The 14,162-nt window shown below is 38.3% G+C and overlaps 1 protein-coding gene across 13 annotated transcripts in view; it reads left to right on the top strand.

Annotated features, from left to right (window-relative positions):
- The window catches only part of ablim2 (actin binding LIM protein family, member 2), a 91,030-nt gene that overhangs the window by 72,177 nt on the left and 4,691 nt on the right, over positions 1 to 14,162 (top strand). For 8 of the 13 annotated variants that reach the window (XM_036572329.1, XM_036572334.1, XM_036572336.1 and 5 more), the window contains 8 exons: positions 2,044 to 2,145; positions 4,738 to 4,791; positions 5,714 to 5,757; positions 6,128 to 6,233; positions 7,578 to 7,636; positions 9,954 to 10,005; positions 11,180 to 11,187; positions 11,320 to 11,400. In XM_036572329.1, coding sequence (XP_036428222.1) covers positions 2,044 to 2,145; positions 4,738 to 4,791; positions 5,714 to 5,757; positions 6,128 to 6,233; positions 7,578 to 7,636; positions 9,954 to 10,005; positions 11,180 to 11,187; positions 11,320 to 11,400 — 506 coding nt within the window. The remainder of the gene's footprint in view (positions 1 to 2,043; positions 2,146 to 4,737; positions 4,792 to 5,713; positions 5,758 to 6,127; positions 6,234 to 7,577; positions 7,637 to 9,953; positions 10,006 to 11,179; positions 11,188 to 11,319; positions 11,401 to 14,162) is intronic. The other 5 variants (XM_036572338.1, XM_036572340.1, XM_036572339.1 and 2 more) reach the window with 2 other exon arrangements.

The raw sequence follows: 14,162 nt of genomic DNA, 5'->3' as shown, positions 1-14,162 counted from the left end.
GTCTGGGTGCCAGTTGCAGTGGCACACACTTTGGCCTCGCTTGATTCTGGGCCTAACCACCTTTTAACACAGCGTGAAAGTGAGTTGTGCATGTTTGGTATGTTCTGTTTTTGTTACAGTTGACCCTTTATTGGGTGAGGAGCCACATACAGTAACTGGATTATCGGTTTTCGCTCAAAGTTTCTGAGCTAACTAGGCTTGCTCCCTTATTATAAAATAAATTGTTCCAGTTGTATATTCGAATTAGCTGAGCTAGGCTCAAAGCTGTTGTAAAAATTTATGATATATAAAACCCACACGTCAATTGAATTATTAATGTGGCAAGTTATTAAAAAGACATTGGCTGTGACTGATATGAATCCCTGTCTGCATTTTAGCGCGATGTTATGTATGTTGGCCATATTTCTCTTTGTGTGCGAAACGTAAAACAGAATTCTAGTGTGATTTTCACAGAACTACAATATCCTGCAATGCATTCATAACTTGTACTGAATATCATAGATCACTACATTAGCTGAATGTATACCAAAGTGCCTTGCGAGTCGCTTGTTACTAACAAGAGGAATATTAGCGGTGGACATTGAGCCATTGGAAACAAAACTTACCCTGGCAAAATACTATAAAAACAGCAGCACTGTACAGTTAAAAACAAAGATTCTAATGCATTTACTACCTGCTGCTCATCATATAGCAAAAACACTGACTGGTACCTGTAAGTAACTGCACTCACTGACCAAGAATTAAATGTGTATCTGTATATTCTGCAGGATAATTGCTAAGTCACTTGCCAAATGGTAAACTTTCTGCTTCACTATATGTCCACTTAGCGTAGCTCCACTCAGTTTTGACTGTTCAGGAAATGCATGCATGCCCAGCGAATGCGTTTACTATCTCCGATATCGTACAATGCTAATGAGGAAGCAGGGCTTCATTTCACTCACAGCCATTGTGTTGTTCATAGAATGATAGTATAATTTGTTTGGTTGTTATCTCTTTCTGCACCTACGGTCTACTGCCTAATAACACCTTAACTGTGATGAAATCACTGTAACTCACAGCCTCCCATGGTTTGTTGCATTAGTTTATGAAATGCGTTGTAAGTCAAGAGATCACAGACTTCCAGTAAAGTATCAAGACCACAGAGAGGAAATATGCTGGACTGGTTTCAAGGCTGTGCAGAGAGAATTACAGAGTACAGAGTGAAAAAGACACGAAGAGTACTGTGTCTCAGCGCTCAGCACTCACAATGACTATGAAGAATGAATTTTAAATTCTCTTAAGGATCCTTTCCCAGCAAGTTTATGACTAATGCAGCCTGGAGCTCGAGCAGTAAACCTTCATTCTCCACACAGAGCTCAGAGCTTGCCTTCAGTTGCCATTTGTGATTTGTATGCGGTTGCTGTACCAGGGACTAGCTGACCTCCTCCAGATGTGCGGAGGAGTTTCTTCCTCAGATTGAGTGGCCATTTACTAACTGCATTTTCTATTTTGTGTGTGCATGTGTGTGTGAAGTGCAAAAGTATACAGCACACAGTGTGTCTGTGAGTGAGCTAATTCTTCATGCTCATGCAACTGCAAATTTCACATATTTTCAAGCCTCTCTCTCTCTCTCTCTCTCTCTCTCTCTCTCTCTGTCTTTTCGACTCTCCTTGTAACTTGTTCTAAAATATTTATAAAATAAAAATCTATTTGTGTAGATGACTCCTTTTGGCTTAGAAGGTGCTAGTTACTTCATGATCCTGCCTGCTAATGTCACACTGCATTCTTCTAGTCTATGGTCACTGTGACCATATAACTGAATGATCTAATCTGTGCTGATCCAACAGAAACAGAGAAAAGCTTCTAAAGCCAGTTGAGAAATAGTCGGAGGATGAACGTAGCACACAGGCCACAGGTGTTTCTGTGGTTCTTTCATTACTTTTAGCTCGTTGGGTCATGAAGTGTGGCTTTATTAAAGCTTTGAAAACAAATGCAGCATAACTCTGCTCTCTCACCCCCCCCCACCCCCTGTCCGTTTATCTGCTCTTGCCTTCGCCCCTGGAGGTAGTGAAAGTGGCCGCAGTACCCCCAGCCTCTCCACCTACTCCGATGGCAAATCCCCCTCTTCTACATACGTGGCTGCACCTAAGCATTTCCACATACCAGGTAGGCCTGCCTTGCTTTTGCACTCAAGCTACTCCTAAGGGTGGGTGATCTGGCAGAAATTTAACATCACAATACTTGTTATGTATCCTGATTAGGGCTGTCAAAGTTAACGAATTAACGTGATGAATTATTAACGCTACTAATTCTTTTAACCTTTTAACACATTTCATAATTTGACCCTTCAGACCATCTGTAGTAGTGCAGGAGGAAGCTCAGCTGCTCACGCATTGTATATTGCTATGATAGATTCCACGATTGTCAACCTCTCGTTCAAATACAGCTTTCAAATGGCTTTTAAAGCAATATCTATGTTGCAGACTATGCTAGACAGTGGTCACGTGAAACCTATGGATGAATCAGCGAGCAGCAAACTAACAACAGTTCCATCGAGAGCCTTCACTGTAACAAGAATGTTCAAGCTGTATGAATGACAGTGAAAGAGATAAGGCTACAATCATGGAGGACTTGGAACCAGTGACTGTATCTATGATATGTGCAGTCATATGCCAAAGTTTGGACACCCCTGGCCAAAAACACATTCTCTACAAGGAACAAACTTAAATATGGCATGTGTCTCCAAATGTTTGTGAATAGTTTAAACATGCCAAAACTTTTACATGAGCCACATTTTATGTTTTATTTTTTTCCCCAATATGTTAAATTCAGAAAATAAACATCAATTGTGTGTTAAAATGAGCAGAAGTGTGTTCTCTGTAGAGGATGTGAACTTATTTTCACTATAAAGTCAATAAAAACATTTGACTAGGGGTGCCAAAACTTTTGCAAATGACTGTATGCAAATTAAAGTGTCATTGTTTGGAACATGCAGCCACTGTTGCTCTTACTGGATGTCAATGATGAAAATTGATAACTGGGTTCAGGTTCAAGGTAATAAGTACATCATATTGAAAGTTATTTTGTCAACTCATATAGCTATAACACTGCTTTTAAAATATTGATAAAACAGTTACTGTAATTATTTGACTGCCCTAATCATGATATTGAGCATTTGTGAGGTTTGCAAACAAGTTGAAATGTACAAAATACACCAGTGAAACAGTGGTGCTACAAAGGCTACAATAACTATAAATACATGTTTTTTTATTTTAACATTTGCTAAGACTACATAAGTAAGAACAGGATAAAAAAATCAATTATATTAATTCATATAATAATATAATGGTATGATGGGCTGCCATCTGATCAACCTCTTGTTTCCATACAGTTTGCGTAGTTGCTGTACGCAGGTTGTTGTTATTGTTTCCAGAATTCTGTACAGAATAGAAGTCTTTTTTATGATACATGCTGTTGTTTAGTGTTCTAAGTGCTAATGAAACCCACAATGTACTCAGAAATGTGTATCGCATTGTAATGAAAACAGATCGTCATATTGCCCACCCCTAGCTACTCCTTTAGACCTGTTGTACTGTAATAATGTTTATCCAGAGACTCTTATTCACTCTGCTTCTTTGGATACTCTGTGTGGACACTTTCTGCCAACATCACTGCTGTTGTCTCATGAACAGAATTGCTGGTGACAGGATTGTTTGAAGTGTGGGCTGTCAGCTGTGTCTCTGCAGTCGTTTCATAATTTGTACTGATATTGTGCATTTATGGTTCGTTGCTGCAAGCCAAAGGCACTCAAAATCATATTGTTCATATGCAGAACAAAGCTGTCACTGTCACTGCATAGCCTACTGCTAGCCATACTTGGACCCATTTAAATTGAACTACACATATTAACCATGGATTTAATACATTTCTACCCATTGTATTTATCCTTCTTTTTTCCATTTTTATGGAGTCTTTTGTTTCCATTACTGGCAGATGCTGAAACAGCGCTGAAAATGACCTGCATGTGTTGCGTTAAATGCGTCATTTTTCCTAAAGAGCGCTCCACTTAATCTATGGCAGTTGTTTGGAAGCAGCTGAGGTTAAAAAGCAAAGTGAGGTTAGGATGATTTAAATGGGCCAGTGAGACAAACATGCTGTGTCAATTATTAAGGATGAAGCAATGGTGTCATTTAAGTTGCCCCATTTATCTCCCTATTTTCCTCCTGGCTAGGCTCTGTTTTTAGTGATTATATGGTGCTCTCTGTGCTATGATCTTTGGGGTGCTTTAATTTGGGGATAAATGATAATTGGATGAAAGATTTATAATCAGTTCCTTGTTTACATTGCCTTGGTGTTTAGCAGCCTAATTGGACAGGCATTAGTTGACCACCATTGTCTCGATAATTCCTTATTTGGAGTCCGTTTGTAACAATTGGAAAGCCCGGGTTCCGAATCAAAGTCCAACTAAGACAAAGGCACAAACTGTTGATTGTTGCATGCTAATCACGACCATTTCTACATAACGAGGAGCCTGAAATGCCAAATCTGATACAGCAACAGATGTTCTGCACTGCAGAACCCTATTCTGCCTCTGCCTATGCAGCCCTCTCCTGCTGCCCTGACTCCATCCCTCCAGTAACTTCTAACTCATGCTTCTTTACTCATGGTTGTATTTCTTTCTTTGTTTCTTTCTCTCTTTCTTTCTTGCTGTCCCTGTCATTTCTGCTTCTGTCATGCTCTCTCTGTCTTCCATTCCAGATACTAAAGCCAAAGATAATATCTATAGAAAACCCCCTATCTACAAACAGCATGGTACAGTCCGATCTGCGCGATCACCATGACTCCTTGCATGCTCTGTTGTATGATGCCATTTATCATGGTATCCTGTTGCCATGGCACCCAGTGGCCTTTGACCCTTTCTTTTGGTTCTGGCGTTTCCATCTCAGACTTTGCAGTATTGACTCAAATCTCTAGCCACATGCAAAACAACAACTTATTGGAAAAAAAAGTCAATCTCTTCATCTACTGAGACGTTTTGGACAAAAAAACTCACTAATCTAAAATCTTGAGTCATAATACAACAACTAGGTATGTGATCATTATGACTTAACTGGCTATGAAACATAGCAGTTTGATTGCCTTTTGTTTTTCCATTGTTGTTGTGGGTTCTGCTATATGATCATCTGACATGGAAACAAGCAGCAGACATGTATGTTTTATTTGTCCTTTTTTCATGCCTCCCTCCATTCATTCACAGCATCTGGTGTGATTGTTGTCATGTGACTTTGGCATTGAACAGTGTCTTATTTTGTGTGTGTAACTCATTGTACTGTATTGGGTGGTCAGTGGACAGCGTCTGTGCAATGTGTGGTGTTTGTCGTAAGATTCATCTTGTTCCTCTGTGGTTTGAATTGGTTTCTTTCATTTGTATCTTTTTTAATTTTCTTAGTTCGCATTCTTATATATGTTTTATATCTTTTGTCCTGGGTGTGTTGTGTCGTTCTCCTAATATGCTTGTTGGCTCTCAAGGTGTAACATTAAGTTTCCATCATTAAATGACAATTGCTAGATGTCTGTTGAAAATCATGAGCGTAGGTGATATTCTTTAGGTGAGGTTTTCTGTGGTGATTTTTTTTTAAATCATTGTGGAGCACCTTGCATGTTACTTTTGTGTTCTAAACAATATACATGTATAGGTCTTTATAAGAACTGCGGGTATATTTTAACTCTACAGCCTCCAGAGCATCTTGGCAAGATGGGGATGACCCAGACAGAAAGGTAAGCAATGTGTTTGTGCATCCATCCATCTATCCATCCATCCATCCATCCATTCGTTCATCCATCCATCTATCCATCCATCCATCCATTCGTTCATCCATCCATCTATCCATCCATTCATCCGTCCATCCATCCATCCATCCATCCATCCATCCATCCATCCATTTTCCTTCCAGCTATTTATATATATTACTGTCCATTGGTTAGTCACTTCACTCAATCTTACATCCTGCCATCAAACATCCAACATGCATTTAATTTCCTTCCTAAAGCCATGGAAATGTGTTTTTGTCCATGAGATTTCCCTCCTTATATCTATCAAACATTGACCCTTCCTTACACCCGTACTGATATTTGGATGTCTCTTTAGACCAGAACTAGTTGGACGATTCTAAAGAGTGAGATTGATGGACAGTCACCAGACATTGACCCCAGGACTTCCACCCACAGCCTGCCCACAGACATGTCTCAGCCCAGTGAGTAACCAAAGAAAATGCACTGCTGTCAGAGAAATTAACCCTTAGAAGTCAAGAGTTATCACTGTCGTTGTGCTATACTATTTAAATGAAATCACATAACCACACCTAATTACATTCATAATTGCATTCATTATGTAATGAATTATATTTTAAATTACATTCTGTAAAGGCAGCTTTGAGTCTGCAGTTTGACTTTTCTGTGAAGAAATGACAAGATGTGGCAAAATTGTAAAAGACGTCTTTCTTTACACAAAACAAGACCATAAATGTTCAGGAAATACCAATCATAATTCCAATCATAATAAAATGTCTCCTCTTCTACTTACAAATACAAAAGTGGTATTGAATTTTTTGCAGAATTTCTCTACTTGTTTCAGTAAGCTATGTGTGAGAAATAATTAATATCAAATCACAAAATACTTTAGTTATTGCTGGTAATATCTGACATTTCTGCACATCGTGCTTTGTCTGAAGGCTGAAAAACCTGAAGCACACAACACAGTCATATTTTCTTGAGCGTCACACTACGTTTTGAAATCTGATTCTGGCTTCGCATCTCCCTGTTACTAAACAACAGTAGCGTAACTGTCGGTCAACTGTGCTAGATTACTATTGTTTTGGTAGTATTGTTTCCTCTTTTAAATAGTAATCTACTGTTAATCACCACCCGCGACCCAGAACAATAAGTGGCTTAGGAAATTTGTCTGTGTGTGTATTAATTACCAAGTATGGTACTGCTAGTAAACAAGCTAAACTTAAAAAGGAACTGCTTTTTGTTTATGTTGTGCTAACTTAGATTTGTAAAATCATACAGTTCAAGGTACTCAACAACTGCAAGTGTCACTGCAGGCCTGCCTTTCTTTTGATCCGATTGGTCAGCACAGAAAAAGCACTCATAATGTAGGCCACTTGACCATGCCAAGGACAGCCGCACAACACACATAGAACATGAGGCGCCGTGTGCATAAAAACAGGTAGCCAGTCGCGTCTCTCCTGTTGAAAACAATGTAAAAAGGTGCTTGAACACATACAGCGTGAACCCTAATAAGGGTTGACCTATTACAGGTAACATTGTTAGCCAATCAGAACAGCCCCCACTCTGACACTGACCAATCCTTGAATAAATTACATCACTCTAATGATTTAATGATACAGTGCTGCATATAATTTACAGCAGCAATCAATAATCCAACCATTTAGTACACAGCCATGTCATTTTTCAGGCTGTGTTTCTGGGCTCTCAGTGTTACTGAACGGACTGTATATCACTGTAATTGTGCTGGAGATGAACTGGCTCTGGATGGTAACTGATTCATTTGCTTATTCTGCTGTCTGTTCCAGATTTCCCCTACAATAAGTCTGCCTCTCTGCCGGGTTATGGGCGAAACGGCATCTACAAGGTAAACTGCATTGCAGATATGTTTCACAAAGTCTGCAACCCTGCTTCTTGAAGTGACGCAAACACAAAACTGTTTTCTTGCTCTAACTGTGAGGTGACACCTATTCAACCTCTACATCTGTCTGCAATCTCTCTCCCTGTTTGTGTTGGGTGTAACGGCTGTGGTCACGTATGCTGTCTCTGGTTGCCTCAGTGATGAGGAATCTCGTTTGATTCTGGTTTGATTTGACAGTCACAGCTGTGAGGAAGGGGCGGAGAGTGATAGTCACACATGTGGATCATGATTCATTTACTGTAGCTCAGTTGGTCTGGGGAATTAGTCTGTGGAGACCTTATTAACTGTGTCTGTGAGTTTACTGTAAGTCATTGTACTGTCTGACTTATCCACGCACTGCTTTGATTTGATATCTGGCTGACTTACAGAAGATTATGAGGGGTTATAGGTGCATCTTCATTAAAGAGGAAATGAACTGTGTCTGTTGCTGTGGTGGTCTGCTTAGGGAGCACCAAAAGAGAATTAATCTCTGTTAATACCATAATGGTACGCTCTGTCACCAGCACCAGTGTGAGTCTGAAGCTGTTTGGCTTCTGTACACTAGGTGGTGGTATTTTGCATTTATTTTAAGTACATGCATTCTTTCCCACTGTTGGTCCTTTAATACCCCTGCTGTGTGAATTTTGACTCAACTCACAAGTCCTCAGTTTCACTATTTGTTGTGGCCCAGATGATGATGGTTTCCCTTTTTTGAGTCTTCCTTAAGTAGTAGTGCAGCATAATATTGACAAAATACCAGATTCCAGATTGCGATTATATTTTTACATATTACATTGACTTGCAGTATGTTTAGACTCACTGGTAACTCTTTGATGTGATTGGCCTGCATTGTTTTGGCCAAACTTATTTACATTTGTTAGATCACTTGAATGCCTTGAATCATCACAAAAACTCATCTGGAACATCTGAGGTTGGTCAGGATGTTTACAGCACAAAGAAAAAGGTGACTTTTTATTTGAAGGCAACCTACATAAGAACTTCATAACACATGCATAACCACTGATTAACATTTATAAAACCATAATTGAATATTTAGAAACAATGTATGTCAGTAATCATAAGATAAACCAGTAAAAGACATACAGTTTCTGTGAAGAAGACATGTGGCTGCATATGCTGGGAATGATGCTTCACAACTGTGTTGTAAATGGAATAAATTTTCTTTACTTCATATAACATCATAGGTTGTCCAATGAACAGAAGCCTTATGTATTCAGCTATTGCTTTATAAATTTTGCTTTGTAAATATTATTCAGTGCTTACACTTGTGTTAAGTCACTATGTAGGTAGCCTGAAATGTTACCTTAAAAAAAAAAGCAAAGAAAACAAACTGTTAGTGATCCTGTTTCCATATTGCTGCCTTCTGCCTTCTGGGCAGATCAACTAACAAACACTATATTGTGTTTTGCTCTTACTGAGTTTTGTCTGACAGCTGCCACTTGTTCATTAGTCGCCTGGACCTGCATTTCTGTAAAGCTGCTTCCTTACAATCAAATTTGATTCATAAGTTTAAGGAACTTGAACTTATTCAAGGATCAACTATGGGAAACACTGCTCTAAAAGCAGGGGTAGACCTTAGCTTTTTCTCCAGCACAGGGGCGCCCAAACGTTATGTCTTGGTCGGCCACAGTGTAATGTTTCTGGTGGGCTGAGGGCCAAAAAATCTAAACAATATACCAATAAAGAGGGTAGATGGAGTTTTCTATTAAATGAGGGGGTGAGGTTAGGGTGACTTTCTTGCAGGCCAAATCACACGTCCTCCTGGGCCAACTTTGACCCACAGCCCACACTTTGGGCAGCCCTGCTCTAGTCAGTGAGTAATGTACCTGATTGTACTCATTAACGTCTTGGATGTTGAAAATGATTGTCAGATTGGTTTAGTAAGATATTACCTGAACATAAACTTGAACCCACACAGGCCTCTCTCTCACTCTTCATCTCTCCATCTCCGTTTGATCTAAAGTGAACCTGCCTCAGTGTCACATTTCACACTTTCTCCAGCCAAGCAAACACAAAGGTGCAGTATGTGAAACAGAAAGCTGGCCCTACAGCAATATGTGTCAGCAAATACAGCAGCAACTCAAACCCAAAACATTACAGCCCCTCTTTACATTAAACTCTAACCTTTAACCTCAGGAAATGAAAGAGAAACATCAGCAGCTCCAACAGATGAATTTTACTGAGGCCATCCTGGCACACAGGGGGCTTTGAAAGAGTCTGAATATCATTTTCTCTCTCAATTTTTTTTCTCTGCCTGTCTTAGGCAGCTGATCTTGGAGAAGATGATCATGACTCCAACTGGGGCGCAATGAGAGGTAAAATACGTGTGTAGGCACTTGTGTTTGTGTGTGTTGTTTTTGACATAGTGTATTCTCTGCTGTAGTTTAGGCTTATCATTCACAAATAAATTAGCAGTTATTTTACCTCTAAGGCCACACTTAGGCAATTTTCCTCTGAAGTGGTAGTAAATGTATTTATGAAAAACCTTTGAGTAGATTTTCTATCAAGTATTGTCCAACACTACCCAACTGTGAAAATGAAAAATTAAATACACTCACTTTCAAAAGTTTGGAATTAATGTTTTTAATAATTTAAAACTAGTTTAGTTGCAGGCAAGTGAATTAAATTGTTGTAATCAGTCAGTCCTGTTCAACTTAAGCTATAAATAAAAATAAAATAAAAAATAAAAAAGACATTTTAGGTGTGTCCAGAAGGATGAATGGAGATATAGGACATTCTACACTGACTAGGAAAGCTGTATCTATTTAATTATAATACAATTAATATTCAGAATTTACCATATTTTAAAGGTAAAAGTGAATTCTCAAAGAGGATAAATGTAGTACATTTTCACAGAATTCTTGAAATATTAAATAAAATATCTAAAATGACCTGGTGGATAGATTGTAATATTTAAATCTACACCATATATGTTATATTTCACAAAATGTTAATATAGCAAGTAATTCCAGACTTCTGAACAGTAGTGTACAGTTACAAAAGTTAGAACACCCCCAGTCAAATTATGTTTTGTTGATTTTCTAAGTGAAAGTAAGATAACACATCCTCTACAGAGAACACACCAAACTATGACATTTTACTGCACATTCTCGTTTATTTTTTTTGACTACTGAACTACTGAAAAAAAGTTTTGCACAGGCCACATTTTGTGTTTTATTTTTTTCTAACATATTAAATATGGTGAATAAACAGTTATTGCTCATTAGAGGGCTACTTTATTTGCTTTTAGAAAATCAGCAAAACCTGGGGTGTTCAAACTTTTGCATACAACTGTACATTGTTATATGTATACATGTATATTCCAAAATAAAAAAGATATCATACTGTAATTTATTTCCACTATATTACTTTTTGTATTGATAGGCTTCATCTGTCAGACTGTTTGTAATTCCATTAAAGAGGAACTTAAATCTAATATCCCTCTTCCTGTTTGTCCCTCTCTATTCTCTTTTCTGTCTCCTGTCTCAGAGTATAAGGTAAGTTTGTACATTTTTGTGATGACATACTGATGACAGTGTTGATGTTTGCCTTCATTTTAGCATCGAAGAGTTATAAAATTGTGTCCACTTGTGCTGTTCTGTACCTGTTTTCTGTGTGTTTCTTTGTAGGTATACCCATATGACATGCTGGCTGTGACCCATAGAGTCAGAGTGAAGCTACCGCGTGATGTCGACCGCACCAGACTAGAGGTGGCGTCTCTTTGAAACCCCCTTAATCCTTAAAGCTTAAAGGGCCCATATCATAGGAAACTAAGTTTTCCTCACTGTTGAGATAAGAGTCTAATGTAGTATGTAAAAATTGTCAATGTTTCAAAACATACTATTCACTCCCTAGACCATGAAGTCCATATATGGAAACTAACCTGCTAAAACAGCCCAAAACAGCCAATTTTATTCTGTTGAAAACCAATGCGTTTACATATAAATGTTAGTCTACTGCAGTTTAGCAGTTTTCGTCCATTCACATTGAAGTTATAAGCACTGTTCCATTCTGGACTGCTTTTTGAATGAGGCACAATACAGGTCAGCCAATCAGAACACAGGTCATTGAAATATATTTATGTCTTAAAGGCACAGTAACAGAAACAGTCTTGTTTAATCTTAGTAAATAAAGGCTACTCTCACATTACCAGACTTAGGTGGCACAAACCCAATTTTTTGCCTTAATGTGACACAGAGCTCATGTGCATGCGAGTCATTTCGGGACCCCAGTTTATAAATTTGAGTCACCTACCTACATGAATGTGGAGGATCAAGTTAGAAAGATTGGATCTGAGCAAAAAACGTAATTGAGCAATGAGGCTTGTAGTGTGAACGTAGCCAAAGAAAGGTTGGAAAATGGTCACGTAAAGATGAATTATGACCATTTTTGGTAAATATACCTACAAAACTATCATAAGTGGACCCCAGGGGAAAAAAATACTAAATATCTTTCTTGCTCTCTGTATCTCTACATCATTGGGATCTGATTGATATCTGCTTTAATTGCTTGCCTCTGTTAAGATCATAAATGTTTAGCAATTGATAAGGTCTCTTGTCAGCTTCACCAAAATAAGGCAGCAATATTTTTCAACTTTGAGTTCTCCCACTGTATTCTGGATTTTATGCCATTTCTTTCATCCAGATTGTTGATTAGCCCAAGTACTCATCCAGTTCTGAGGCCGAGGGATCTGTGGAGATATTATTGCTGCAGAACACTGAATTATATTTTTTCCACATTAATGTGTAACTGGGTCACTGTGAGGCAGAAATCAGCCCTTTTTGGCTCTAACTGTAATGGAAGGTTATGTGTGATGATGTGTGGGTGCATGTATGTGTGCGTGTGTGTGTGTGTATGTTACTTTGTTTTTGTACATTTTCAGAACAAAAATGTCCTGACTGTGTAGAAAAAACAGGGAACAACAGGGTAAACTTACACATAGGTCACATTATTACACATTGCACATTATTATTATTGTGTATATGTTGTTTTCTATATATATATATATATATATATATATATACAAACACACACACATATATACATGTATATGGGACTATTATTACACATAGGTTGTTACGTATATATAGTGTATGCTGGGTATTACTATTGCATATAAGTAGTTATATATATTTAATACATATGGAAGATATTATTACTTATAGGTACTTACATATCCAATTCATACATATTGGACATATATATGACCCCATTATCTGATAATATAAAAACTAATTGTGTTTATGTGTTTGTGTGCGTGTGTGTGCGCGTGTGTGTGTGTGCGTGTGTGTGCGCGTGTGTGTTTATGGCTGGACTCAAAAATTCCCCACAGTTATCCACAATATTTCCTGAGTTTTTTCAGAATGTTATGACAGTGTTATCAGTGAGTGGGACTGGGGGAAAGAGGGGATGTGGCTGACTCTCTGTAACCTCAGACTGAATTATTAGCTTTTATCAACCCTGCACTCTAACTCTGTGCTTGGAATGTCTGTGGCACACAGTTATCTGTGTATGTGTCTATGTGTTTGTACTCACTTGTGTGCTCAAAAGCCTGCACTAGTTTGGATAGGATAGGCCTTCATTGCACAATTTATTTTCATTGTGTGTGAGGGAGTATAGTCAGCCTCTCCTGGGAGATGCTTACAACACTCCAGCAATAAAATGTATTACAAAAGCCTGGTGATTTCAGCAGTTTCATCTTTCTAGAGGACCATAAAAGCCACGCGCATCTGCGAGTGTTATTCTACCACACACAAGTAGGTCTGAGCTAATAAAGATTTATGCAAATCCACAGTGGAATGCCTCAAATCGAGCTCACGCCCTGTAAGCCTGAAGCCGTGCCCTAAGCGCTCTACTGTTCTTTACACACAGCATAGCTGTAATAACTCAATGTTTTAAGTAGGGATATAGGGTTGTAATTATTGCCATTACTATGTCATCAGTTCCGTTCTTTAATCCAGGATGAGACTCACTGCATGCAGATGATGTTACTAGAGCAAACATTCTGCAGTTAGAGACACTGGGCTGCTCCCTAGATTGGTTTTGATTAGGGTTTGATTAGCCCTTTGACAGCGTGTTGTTTTAGGCATTCACAACTCGCTGAATGCTGGTCTGCTTACTTGATTAGTTCAACTCTACTGCTGCTGTAATGGCTTTCATAACTTAACCACTATGTTGTCAAATAATTGGGGGAAATTGGATAAAAAGTTTAGTATTTCCTTTAATGTCTAGACAGATGAAACATATATGAGAATGTATGAAAGCCCAATTATATCTGCTGTTGTAGGAAAGAAATTATCAGTACAATATTAGTGCATCTTACTAGAAATTTAGGTTTACATTGGGATAGCCTACAATTTTCAAAAGCTCAAATACTAACCTGGTTTATTACAGCATAACAAGGATATTATTTTGTGATGTTATATTGTGTTAAGTGTCATAATGAATTATGTCAGGCTTAGCATAGATACTA

Source organism: Colossoma macropomum, unplaced genomic scaffold (assembly GCF_904425465.1).
Source record: "Colossoma macropomum unplaced genomic scaffold, Colossoma_macropomum, whole genome shotgun sequence".
Classification (NCBI taxonomy): domain Eukaryota; kingdom Metazoa; phylum Chordata; class Actinopteri; order Characiformes; family Serrasalmidae; genus Colossoma; species Colossoma macropomum.
The sequence above is the reverse complement of the archived record's forward strand: the minus strand, read 5'-3'. Positions and strand labels throughout refer to the sequence as shown.